This window comes from Sturnus vulgaris, chromosome 25 (assembly GCF_052056855.1).
Source record: "Sturnus vulgaris isolate bStuVul1 chromosome 25, bStuVul1.hap1, whole genome shotgun sequence".
In the NCBI taxonomy this organism is placed as follows: Eukaryota; Metazoa; Chordata; class Aves; order Passeriformes; family Sturnidae; genus Sturnus; species Sturnus vulgaris.
In genome coordinates this window covers 5047257-5059602 of record NC_142267.1, presented here as the reverse complement: position 1 = coordinate 5059602, position 12346 = coordinate 5047257, and the positions used below count along the sequence as shown (strand labels likewise).

Below are 12346 nucleotides of genomic sequence, written 5' to 3'. Positions count from 1 at the left end.
ATACTGGTGTCAGCTGCAGCCTTTAGTTATCTTCAGATTAAACCCCTAGAGAGGGCAAGAAGGGCAGAACTGTGAAGGGTGAGCTTGTCTCCACCTCCATGGGCCAGATAAGGACAGCAGGAGCAATTGTATTAACTCATTCACTTCCCTGTGGAATTGCTATCACCTTACCACGGGCATCAAGGGTAGCATCCTGAAAATGCAAAGGAAAGCATTTCTGCCTTATTAGCCCCACTTTTATGCTATCAGGAGGGGATCCAACTGTGTATTAGTTTTTTACTCAGTCTGCACAAGGCAAACCAATTGATTTTTTAAAATAACAGATTTTGCATAAAGCAGCTAATTGCTGGGTATTGGTGGCAGTGAGATGAACTCACCTGGAGCAATCTTCTAGACACAAAAATCTCTGTATCCAGTCTCCTGGGTCACCTACTTCTCCCTGCAGGTCTTCTTTAACTTGCTGCTTCTCCTCCTCACTGTATTGTATTGCTTAATGAAACCTGGGGAAGGGAAGAGTGGCTTACACAGAGAGGCAATTTACAAGGTACAAGCAGCACAAAGAAGAAATAAAAAACAAGTAACCCTGAGATCACATAGGTGTGAGAGACATACAAATGCATAATGTCGGTCATAGCTCTCATTGTTTTCATATCTATGAGATCATTAAGACATTTCTAAGTCCCTTGAGTCCATGACATGCAAGCCCAGGATATAATAAGCAGAGATGAATTAACTGCAGGATACATTGATGAACAAAATGAAATAAAGTCCTTTTATTGTACAAGGGGAAATACTTTGTGTTAAACAGTGGACACATCAATTCAAATCATGGCTCATGCTGCATAAATGATAATGAGACTGTCTCAGGCTGATTGAGAATGCTGAAGGGAGCAAAGACACCCACGTGCTGCTGCATCCAAACAGAGCTTATCGTTCAGCTGGGACAGTGGAATTTGTCTTCATAACATTTCTCCTTTGATAGATACCTGTCTTGGCAGAAGGGCATCCTAATGCACTTCACACACAGCACTGAGCCAGCAATATGGTTATTCAGTCTATCTTCTCAACTCAAGTGTCATATATTTTTGTCATTTACGTTGAAATCCAGTCATTCCTTGACATTACTGGAACCACAAGCATTGATCTCATTTGATACCACTCCCTCTGTAGATAGAGACAGGACTTCCCTGCAAGACACAATAATGGAAGTGAAGTCACAGTTCATGTGTCATGTGGCAATAGACGAGTTATATTTCAATCTTTCATTTGAAAGTGACACATTCAGAGATTCCTGAGGGGACTTTCACAGCCTTTTTGGGTTTTTTACTATTGTTCTGAGTTATGCAGCCAGTCAGTTTTAACCTGATGCTTCCTAGCATTTTCTAGGTCATTTCATTTTGGCATTCAATGCTTTGCCTTGGGAAATCTTGAAGTATGCTGCATACAAGCAGTCAATAGCACTCAGGACATGGTCAAGGACAGGCTGGATAGCACATTTGTGGCTTGTTTGAGAATGTCTGGTGGTAGGTTCAGCATTGCACAATTCTCACTGCTTGAACTGGAAATGAGACTGAAGGATGACTCATGCATTTTCACATCCAGGTTCTGCAATGAACCTCTGACCCTCTGCATTTCTTAGAGGCTCCATCTTTTCTGTAATAAGGAATAATGACAAGAAAGCAACTGACCTAGTAAGACATTGCAGTCTTACACTGCAGACAGCACACATTAGGCAAGGATGGGAGGGTTTGAGAAGTGTCTTCCTGACCTCTGGGTTCTGTTATTTCATTTGCCAGACGTGAGGAGAAGGCTGCTGGTATGAACTGGACAGGAAATGGTAAGTTATAGCTGAACTGTGTGGTGTTGAATTAGTTGCTTACCAACTCCTCTAGCTCTAAAATGAAACCAGCTTTCTTTCGGAATAAGAAATTAAAAACTTGTTATTTGTACCAGGTTTTTAGGCAAAGGGTTCAGTCATCTAGGGCCAAAGGAAGCAACTAAATACGTGCCAGCCATCCTAGCTACCTGGCTCAACCCCTAAGACTGACCTTGACTTAGCTGTTAGATGACATAGCTAAACACAATTAGCATCTTAAAATAACCTCTCTATTGGTGTCTATCAACAGTTTCTGTCACTCCTCACTCTTTGGTCACACACTGATATATGCACAAAAACTCTTCCTGCAGAAAGCTGCTAAGTCCTTTGCACACATTAGCTTTCCCAGACACTAATTACAATCAAAGTATAACGTCCAACCTTGTCTCACTACATTGCATGTGCAAGCAGCAGGAAGAGTTTGGCTGGGTTTTTGGAGTCAACAAACTGACCTGTGCATATTTTTAACTTAGTGGTGGCTTTGGAAACAAAGTCACAGAATTGTTAGGGTTGGAAGGGGCCTCTGGAGACTCCAACTCCCTGCCGCCCCCTCCTCCTGCCAAGGCAGGGTCACCTGGAGCAGGTGACACAGGACCGTGTCCAGTGGGGTTAGAAATGTCTCCAGAGAGACTCCGTGCCCTTCCTGGGTAGCCTGTCCCAGTGCCCTGCCACCCTCAGCATAAAGTTGTTCTTTCTCGTGTTGAGCTGGAACTTCTGGTGGTATATTTTATGCCAAGTGAGTGGGCACCACTGAGGAGACTCTGGCACCATCCCCGTGGCACCTGCCTCCGAGGCATTCACGAGATAAAAGCCGTGTGGTTCACATTAGGCGGGCAGAGCACCCGGACTGCCTCCTCCACTGGAACGCGTCTGACCAGCTCCGGGTTAGCGAACTCCAACAAGGGCCCCGCAGCTGCGGCCGGGCCCCCCGGAACCGCCGGGCACCGAGCAGGGCCGGGCAGGGACCAGCAAGGCCGAGCAGGGCCGGGCAGGGCCGCGCAGTACCGAGCTTGACCGAGCAGGGCCGGACAGGGCCGGGCAAGGCCGAGCGGAGCCGGACAGGGCCGAGCGGGGCCGAGCGGGGCCGGGCAGGGCGGGACCGGGGGCGGTGTCCCGGCTCCCTCCGCCCTTGGCAGTCCCCGGGCCCGGCCCTGCCCCACGTGAGCGGCCCCGCCGGCGGTGCCGGGGCTGCTGCGATGGAGCTGCCGGCCGTCAGCCTCAAGGTAGGGGCTTGCCCTGCCCCCGGGGCTCGGGAGCGGGGCCGGGGCAGCGGGAGGGCGGCTGGGGGCTGCCGGGGCGGGCTGAGCCGCGGGGACTCGGACCGGCCCTCGCTGTACCCCTGCTCTCCTCTCGCATGTTCTCCAGCCTGGTCCGCATTCTGGCTGAGGCCCTGCTCGGAGCTGCGGAGATCTCTGAGGAGGAAAAACTGAAGTTCCTACTTTTTTTTTATCACATGGGCAAAGGCTGCAGAAGTTCTGAACGCCATGAATTCGAGTCGAGGGAGGTTTAGGTTGGATATCACGAAAACGTTTTCCTCAGAGGGTGAACAGGCACTGAACAGGCTCCCCAGGGCAGTGGTCACAGCACCAAGCCTGTCTGAGTTCAAGGAGCATTTGGACAACGCTCTCAAGCACAGGCTGGAATTCTTGGGATGTCTTGTGCAGGGCCAGGAGTTGGTGATCATGATGGGTCCCTTCCAACTCAGTATATTCTATGATTCTTGGTTAAACACACCAGGCGATGACTCCGAAGTTTGCCCTTACTTCAGGGATATTGCTAAAATGGTCAAGGACTGAGCAGAGACAACAGCTGGTTTTAAATCATGTTCATGGTGGTTTCCAGCTCACCTGACCAGAGCTAAGCCAAGATAAACACTGCACAAGATCTTGAGGAGACAAAGTTTTTGCTTGTCAAGCAAAGTATCTTAGAAAAATAAGCCCCCTTGGTTGGGGGTTATCATCTGACAGATAACTGCAATTGCTTCTCTGCGGGGAGGGCAGGCTCCACTTGAGTGTACTTTGAAAATTTCAGTGAATATCTGATAACCAGAGAAAGGAGATATAAGAGACTTAACCACTTACATTTTTCACTTTTGGAAGAAGCACTACCTTGCTGACAAGCCAGTGGATGTTAAAATCACACTTTGCTTTTGATGTTGATGTTTGATTCTGATGTCTTCTGTGCTACCAGACTTGTTACATTTTCCTCTATTTTTTTTTTGTCTTTCGCATTTTCAGAGCCCTGAGATTTCTAGGTGTGTGCGTCCTTTCCCAGCTTCTCTACTTTGTGATTTTATTTAATATGGCATGGCTCAGGTGCTTTCTTTGGTTAAAGCTTTGCCTAGAGAGTGAAAGCATCACAGATCACATCAGGATTTTTTTTGCTGATGATTCGTTAAGCTGTGAGCAGTGGCCTTGGACCAGGCTGCCTATGGGTTGGATGGGAGAGCAGTATTATCTCAGCTACCTTTATTAATTCAGCTTTGTACAGGACAGTTTTCATGTGGCTGTATTAAAGAAAAGATTGGTGTTCATATAATGATGAATACCCCTCTTACTAGTTCACCAAGAAAAGCAACTTCTCTTGTTAGAGGCAAGGAAGCAAATGGATTTTTCAAGGCCTGGCATGTGGATTATATTACATTCTGGAAACTAGCTGATACTTTGCTCTGACAAGTTTGGACTATTGTGTGATTCCCAGGGCACCAGGAAGATTAAAAGATCTTGCCTTCTGCTTTGTTTTTTAAATTGGTTTGATTTTTTTTTTCCCATGCTAAAACAACAGTGAAAACTAAGGACATTTAATTTAAAAGTTTACCAACACGAAATACATGTTCTACTACAGGAAATGGAGATAGGGGAGCTGAAAAACACTGACTTTTCAATTAATGAATCACAAAATTAAAATGTTGCCTTTCTTCTCTCGTTTCACACAACTATTCCCCAATCTCTTACAAGTTAAGTGTGAGTTTATCCTGGGTGAACTGTTTTCAGCATTAAGAAATCCCTTGTTGTCGAGTCTGCTGTTTCTGCTTTGAGCTGCAGACAGGAATAGGGAGTTAGTAGTTGTACCTACACTTCACACTGTTCCTGAGTTAGAGCCTGATTCCCTGGAAAATACCACAAAGGTGAGGAAGATTCTTACTCAGAAGGGGCCTGGAAGTAACACACCCTGCTACTATTCATTGGCATGATCTGCTTACTGGTTCTGTGGGATTTAAAGATGAGCCTCATGATCGAAGTAGTTCCAAGAAAGCTGCATGACTGAGCTGTGTTTGTGCCAGAATGTAGCAGTATCTTAGCCTCGGGATCTCTCTTTAAGCTTCTTGCAGAGCTATAAAATTAATGTAGCAGGGAGTGGGTGAGGAACATGCTCATTGAGCAGGATCTACTGGCTCGGTCCTAACAGCCATGCTCAGCAAAACACGGGGGAAGCAGCACAGCCATGCTTCTGCCATGACAGCTTGACACCTGTGATTATTGAGATAATCATGCAGAGCCTCGAAATACAATGTTTGACTTTGATCAAGCCTGGACAATACCCTACAATCCATGTGCCTGGAAACACACATTTTGTGCCTTGGCATTTTTAAATGCTAAGTCACAGAATCAAGGAATAATAGAGATATCTGTATGCCATGTGATTAAACCTCCTGCTCAAAGCAAGGCAAACTGCAAAGTTAGATCAAATAGCTCAACTCAAAAATCAGCTGAGTTTTAAAATAAGAACAGAGCCATGACAGCCCCATTGGATATCCTGTCCCACTGCTTAAGCACTCTCATTATTATCACTGTGTTATAATAATGAGGCACATCCTCACAGGTGGCCACTCAGATTCATATTTTGGTTTTGTGTGTTCTCAGGTGAATGTCAGTCATAGAGTAGGTGAGCTCACTCTAAAATAAAGTAAGTAAAATAGAAATTTAGATACAGCAAGTAAACATGTAATTGTAATATGGAGCTGTTTCATTTTTAACTTGGTCAAAATTCAACCTTATGCTAAGTTCTGTGCTGAAGAATGTTTAAAGGAGTTCCTATTCCAAAGAATTTCTCATCTAATGAGACCCTGGCAGACCTAGGCTCTTTTTATGTTTGGCAATTAGTTCCATCACATGCTGAGATTTGCAAAGAACGTAGGAATTCTCCTTAGCTCTCCCCAGTTTCCAATGGGATGCTTTTAATTGCATAGACATCCTTTTTCCCAGAAGAGATGGGACAAAGGACCACCTTTCTTATTTTCTGTTCTCCCCACTGGTTCAAGTCTTTTTCTCAAAAAAAGAAATGTATGTCTGTTTTAGCTACAGATTTAGGTCTTTGGACAGATGGAAAAATTTTTAATTCTTCTGCTGTTTTATCAGGAGACTGCTTGCAAATTAACTAATCTCACATAGTAACTGTAGCTTTTCATTAACACTATATTTTCTATGCTAAAGCATACCAATACCACCAGCCAATTCCATAGTGTGCTGAAGAACTGTCAGGTAAATTGGACTAATAACTAAAAAGGGAATATCTTGGTTTTATTTCAGCAGTCTCTCATAGTACCAGCCCTAGTTTACCTGACTTTATGCTGATGACTAAACATACTTCATAATTTAGTAACTGCAGTATTGATCTAGACAGCTTTAAAAAAAACCCCCACTCTGCCTAATTATGTTAACTGGTGAGCCTTGAGAGGTCTTGCAGGTATGTAACATGCAATTAAATACTACCTAATTAAGAATTTTCCTGATGTTGTGATAGTCTCTTGAGTAAATGCTATTTGCATGTGTCCATTCTTATCCAGGATTTTACTGATTAGCAGTTTTTCCATTGTGTCCGTGGTACAGTTTGAGAGAAGGGGAAGCGTGAGGGGTGGTGAAGCGTTTTGTAAGCTTTCATGAAGAACCAAAAAAACTAATAAAAGTCTGTCTAAGCAGTGTTGGAAGATACAGCAAAGCCTAGTGAGTGCTCAGCAGCTGCGATGGGGCACTGCACTGAAGGAGCTGCAGGAAGTAAATCATTTGCATTGTGGTGTCCTGGTAGAGCAGCGTGACCCCCAGCAGCCGGGCCACCCCTGTGCTCTCCTGATTGTGCTTCACTTACGGCCTCACTCTCTTCTCCAGTAACTAGTTTTGTTTGCAGTGAGAGCATGGAGAGATGTTTTAAGTCAAGGAATCTAGCAGGGTGTCAGTAGATCTTAATTTCTTTTTTGTGTCTTAATGCTCCTATCTGCATACAGCTTTCCTGTGTCCATGGAATAACTTAGGCTTTTGGTACGTACTCATTTCCCAATTTTCTTTTTTTCCTTTGAGGGGGAGTGTGCTTCAGAGGAGTTTTGGTAATGTGGGTTTGGTTTTTTTAATACCAAGGCCAGCAAAAATGTCAATTTGAAGCCTTTCTCACAGCTAGGAAAAAATTAAAACGTGCCTTGATCCCATGGATCCTCTGATATGTCCAGGCTTCAGCCTTTCTTTAGTGAGGCTGTTTATAGAGCCTGTCTTCCATATTCTTGTTTTCACAAATGTTCAGAGAACAAATATGAATGATCTCCCTTTGTTGGAGTGACCAGCAGCCTTTAGATGTAGAAAAAGCCTGAAGTGATATATTGTTGTTCTCATTTGCTCTCTGAATAAACATGGATGGTATGTTTCCTTGGTTACAAAAAATGGCAAGTGGTGGTAAAGAGAATCCTTCTCTCACTTATTACAGTAAGATCCTTTCTTCTTGGATTTGTCCCATTAAGCACAAGGACTGGGATCATTAAGGACACGTGCAAAGTACAGAATTTGTGACAGCACTATCACTGCTGCTCAGGGCACTGTTGGCATTTGGACCTGATGGCTTCACTGGGAGTGAAAAGAGCTGTGTGCTCTGGCAGGATCAGAGTTCACAGACTCCTGGAAGAAGCCTTCAGGTCTGTTAATACTTCAGTGAGGTTGGACCACTGTTCTAAACAGACTGGAAGGAGGTAAAAGAAGGATTTGCTGAGAACTGGAATGAAATTCTGGGAACAGCAGGCACTGCTATCCATGGGCTTTTTGGTGATGGGATGCCAGATTGGTCATGTATAAACTGTGCTAGCACAGCATGAATCAGATTGCCTGGCTTTCTGTGCTAACTCTTCTGGAGTTCCATAATTAATAACCCATTTAGAAAAGACTAAATAGTCCTCAAATCAGCTGTTGACAGAGATGACAAGAAGAAGGAATGTCTACAGTGTAGCACCACAGGACATACTCAGCAACAGATGTGGAGAAAAATGGCTTTGTCTTCACTGTCTCAATAGCCTCACCATCTTTCTGCACTGGTTCACGGGTCCAGGCCACTCTCCCACCCATCCCTTGGGGACAAGATGGTGCTGTTTCACACTGATCCTCCCAGACTTCTCCCAACATGCTGACCTGTTTTCCTGTTTTGTTTTTTTTTTCGTAGGCCATCATTCTGGTACATTGGCTGCTCACAGTGTGGTGAGTGATTAGTTTCTGGCCTGGGGGAGAAGAGGGTATTCCTTCAAACTAGGAATGGGATGTTCCCTGGGAATCAGCACTCCCTGTTTCTGCCTGTGTGCAAGAAGATCCTAAATCTGAGGTGTTTGTATGGGAATAGGGATGAAACCAAACTGTTGCAGGCTTATTGTGAATGTGAGCTGAGTTTTTTTTGTCTCATTTGACAGGGGATGCATGAATTACATGTTGCCAGTCTCCTATGCCTGGGGAAATTTCACTGTCCTTGCAGTGGGAATCTGGGCCATTGTACAGCGAGATTCCCTTGATGCCATAACAATGGTGAGTTTAAGAGTATTGGTCTCCCCCAGGCTGCTCAGAAAGAGGGTGGAGGGCAGAGTCTTTGAGCCAGTGATGATTTTCAGCTGTTCCCAATACAGCAGTTCCCAGTTTGGCTGGGTTTGGGTATTTTTTTTAAGAGAGCATATAAATTTATGAGATCTGTAAACCATAGTGAGAAGCATTCATTGCCAATTATTTGACTTTTCAGAGATGAGAAATACTTGATTCTTCCTTTATTTACCTGCTGTTGTACCTTGTAATGCCAGATGAGGACTCAAAGTGTTTAATATGCTTGAGTTGGAGGGGCTTTGTAAAACCCTTTTCTGAACATTGAATAGATTGGCAAAGGAAAATAAACAATTCTAGAATATATTATGAGAAGATATCTATCTGACAGGAAAAAGCACGAAATACAAGATCATTCATCTAGGAGTATCTGCCTGAGGCAGTACCAAGAGTGCTGTGTGGTACTGGGGTGAAGGATGGTTGTGCAACATAGATGTCACAGGAAACAGAGTCTGACTGTTACTGTCAGTGGTTAAACCCTTGTTATATTCATGTCCCATTCTCTGTCCTTGTTTCCAGTTCTTGACTGGCCTGCTGCTCACAGTCCTCACAGACATCATTCACATCTCTATCTTCTACCCTTCACATGACTTCTCCAGTGATGCAAAGCGTTTCAGTATAGGCATGGCCATCTTCAGTCTCCTCCTCAAGCCCGTGTCCTGCTATTTGGTGTACCGAATGTATCGGGAGCGTGGAGGAGAGTACACCTTTAACATAGGTAGGATGCTTTTCTGCTTCCATGTCAGTGTGAGCCACCTCCTCAGGACTGCCTTGGACCCTGAATCCAGCCTGAGCTCTGTGCAACTGCATTCTGCCCTCCTTTCTAGGCAGACAGGGTGCTTGCTCTGTCTTGCTCATGTTTGTTCTCTCATTTTGTGGTTCTGGTGTGTCTTTGGCCTTAAATTTATATTCTTCCTCTCTCCCTTTGCAGACCTGAAGTTTTTGACAGCCATTTTGCCCACAATGGTGTTGGGAGGCTTTTCCTCTCTTTCTCCTCCTGCATTTGTGTGTGTTTGTTGGAAACTTTTGGAAGTCCTTTCTTTGTCAACCCTTTCTTCTGGGGGAAGGTAGTGGCAGTATTTCCTCTGGCTGGATTATAAACAAGAGGGAAATAAAGCTGGATTTCTAACTCCATGCTTTCTGTGGGCCTCACATGTCCAATTTACCTTGATTGCTTTGGACTTTGTTCCTCACATGGAAAATGGGACTAATGTTTACCTCACTGGAGTTAGCTTGGAGACAATTAATTTTTCCCCTGGTTGTATTTGATAATGATAATGTGGAAGATATGCCAGAGAGGATGGGCTGTGGCTAGATGTTCTGGGTCTTGGTCAGCTTTGCCAAGCATTCCTGATACTAGTTCATGCCTGGGCAGCTTCCAGGGTTTGATTGTTTGCCAGGAATTGTTTGAATTCAAGCTCGCAAAACCTGCAGCCTGTTACAGTTCTTTTTGTCATCTTAAGAAGGCTGTGCAGGACAAAAGATGGTGTACTTGCATTGCAGTGTCTGGAAGCTGTCTCTTATTCTGCTTTCGTGGTAGCAAAGATCACACTCCTGTGAAAAGAGGTGGAAACTTGCAGAAGAGGGGAAACCATGGCTTAGGGCACTGTGTGCTATTTGCACCTCTCTGCTAGTGGAGTGTTGGTGTTGTCTCTGCCAGCTACTTGTGAAAATCCAGATGGATGGGTCTTACCTGGGTCAGGAGGCATGTGAGTCACATGCTGTGCCTTTTTTGTGTCAGTTTTTATTCGGTGCTCACTGTGCTTGTCATTGGGATTCAACATGTGTATCCCATAGAAAGTACAGGTATCACTGAGGAGTTAATCCCTTCGCTTGGAATTTGGCAGCATTTCTTTTCAACCACACTATCCCAAACCAAAAGCCTCCTCTCAGACACAGGTGGGAATTCAGACACTCTAGTTTCATACCCTCTCCTGAACTGTCTTTCTTACACGATTTTCAATACTGTGTGTTATTTTGTGCTGAATGTGCTTGACAAATTTCCTCTCATTTTCCTGCTATCTGGCATTTTCTTTTGAACCCAGCAGTGTTGAAATTTTCCTGGCCTTTTCTGTCTTGTTTTCCTTCTACACGAAGTCCCTCTTTGTTGCTTGGGAAAGTCCTTGCTGCTTAGAACAAATCCCTCATAGTCTGGTGGCTATCTGTAATTCAGGTTGCTTTCTCTCCATGGTGAATGCCTGGCCCATAGATGAAGAGCTGTCCATGCACATTCTCTGCCTCCTCTTTCCCTGCTCATCCCCTGGACAGTAACATGATTTTGCAGTCAAATTGTTCGTAGTGCAGTTAGGAGCACTGTTTGATTCAAATTTGGTGCCACACTTGAGGCGCAGCTGCATTGTTGGGAAGAGTGGTTCGTGGATGTATCATGCCTTCAAATCTGTCAGATCTGTCAGGTAGCCATGATTCCTGCAGCTTCTGGCTCTGTCTCTTCATTTTTCCATGAGTTCTCATACACTTTATCTTGCTGAAATACAGTTACAGGAACCTGTTGTGCTGCTATGGGGTATTGTGGGTCTTGTTTTCCACACAGCCATGTGGCTACTAAGAGAGTGGTTCTCAAAGAGAGAATAGGCGTGTTGGAAGGATGACTGTTCTTTCCTCCTGCCTATTTAGTGAGGATCACAGTCCCCAGGTGCTGGGAGCTGGTAAAAGGTGTGCTTCTGAGCTGTTGGTTTCTTCTAGAGCATTCAGTTCTCGTGCCTTTGCCTTTGTCCCAAGCTTGTTCTCTTCCATTTCCATTCAGGTGCAGGTGGTGCAGGCCAGGACCGCAGCACCTACGAGCCCATCGATCAGCCAGAGGCTCCTCCACAATGGCCTTCCTCGAGCAAGGCAGCCCAGCCGCAGTACTGAGGCACCCTGCAGTGCAGGACACACACTGCCCTCACCAGCCAGGCCTTCCACTCCTCCCATGGAGCAGCACCTGCTACTGGGCAAACAGGAGAAGATCTGATATTTCTTTTGCCTACCTAAAGGTTAGGCAGATGGGTTCTGCAGTAAGTCCAGAAGATCTTGGAGGTGTTATGTTAAGCACTGTGACTCACTGTATAATCCCAGTACTCTCCTTTCCTTCCTCCCCCTAAATCCCTCCTCTGTACATGTGTTTGGATGCACCTTCTGCAATCTTCCAGTCTTTCATTGTGTTTCTTCTTTGTTATAAGAGAACCACTCAAAGTACTCTTGGACAAGCAATCTTTGAAAGGCTTATGGACTGCCCTTAAACAATACAGTATATCCTGATTTTATGCAGATATATTTTCAGGAAACATCTAGGAGTTCTCAAGAGCTGTTTTTGATGGCATTATTTAACTTCCTGTGCTCCTAGTATCTGGTATTGGGTTTTATTAACTGATGCTTTTATGCAAGCCAAATGTCCTTCAGGATACTTCAAATGACTCTTGAATGTAGATCATAGATCCTTTGTGCCTTGAAATAGCCTTTTGCCTTCACCTGCTTGTCTTAACAGAACTTGAAATGTTACGTTTTTCTAAGAAAACTATAAAATGAACACAGGTTTTCTGTGTTAGAAAAAGTTACACTGGTCACTTATGTCTCATTTGAAAATGTAGCCTTTTCCTGAGGGCTTGGGACTGTAGCCAGGCAGTCTGGGAGGGTCATT

The 12346-nt window shown here is 44.6% G+C and overlaps 1 protein-coding gene across 4 annotated transcripts; it reads left to right on the top strand.

Annotated features, from left to right (window-relative positions):
- Positions 1-2996: 2996 nt before the first annotated feature.
- On the top strand, positions 2997-12263 carry AGTRAP (angiotensin II receptor associated protein). Of its 4 annotated transcripts, XM_088178742.1 has the most exons (6): positions 3034-3099; positions 7098-7131; positions 8291-8325; positions 8532-8643; positions 9229-9427; positions 11474-12263. In XM_088178742.1, the coding sequence occupies exons 4-6, from the start codon at positions 8539-8541 to the stop codon at positions 11578-11580; spliced, it is 411 nt and encodes a 136-aa protein (XP_088034868.1). In that variant the 5' UTR covers positions 3034-3099; positions 7098-7131; positions 8291-8325; positions 8532-8538; the 3' UTR covers positions 11581-12263. The 4 variants fall into 4 exon arrangements, with proteins under 4 accessions (XP_014737204.1, XP_088034866.1, XP_088034868.1 ...); XM_014881718.2 differs by lacking the exon at positions 7098-7131 and having other exon boundaries at positions 2997-3099; XM_088178740.1 differs by lacking the exon at positions 7098-7131 and having other exon boundaries at positions 3025-3099; positions 8291-8446.
- The last annotated feature ends 83 nt before the right edge of the window (positions 12264-12346 follow it).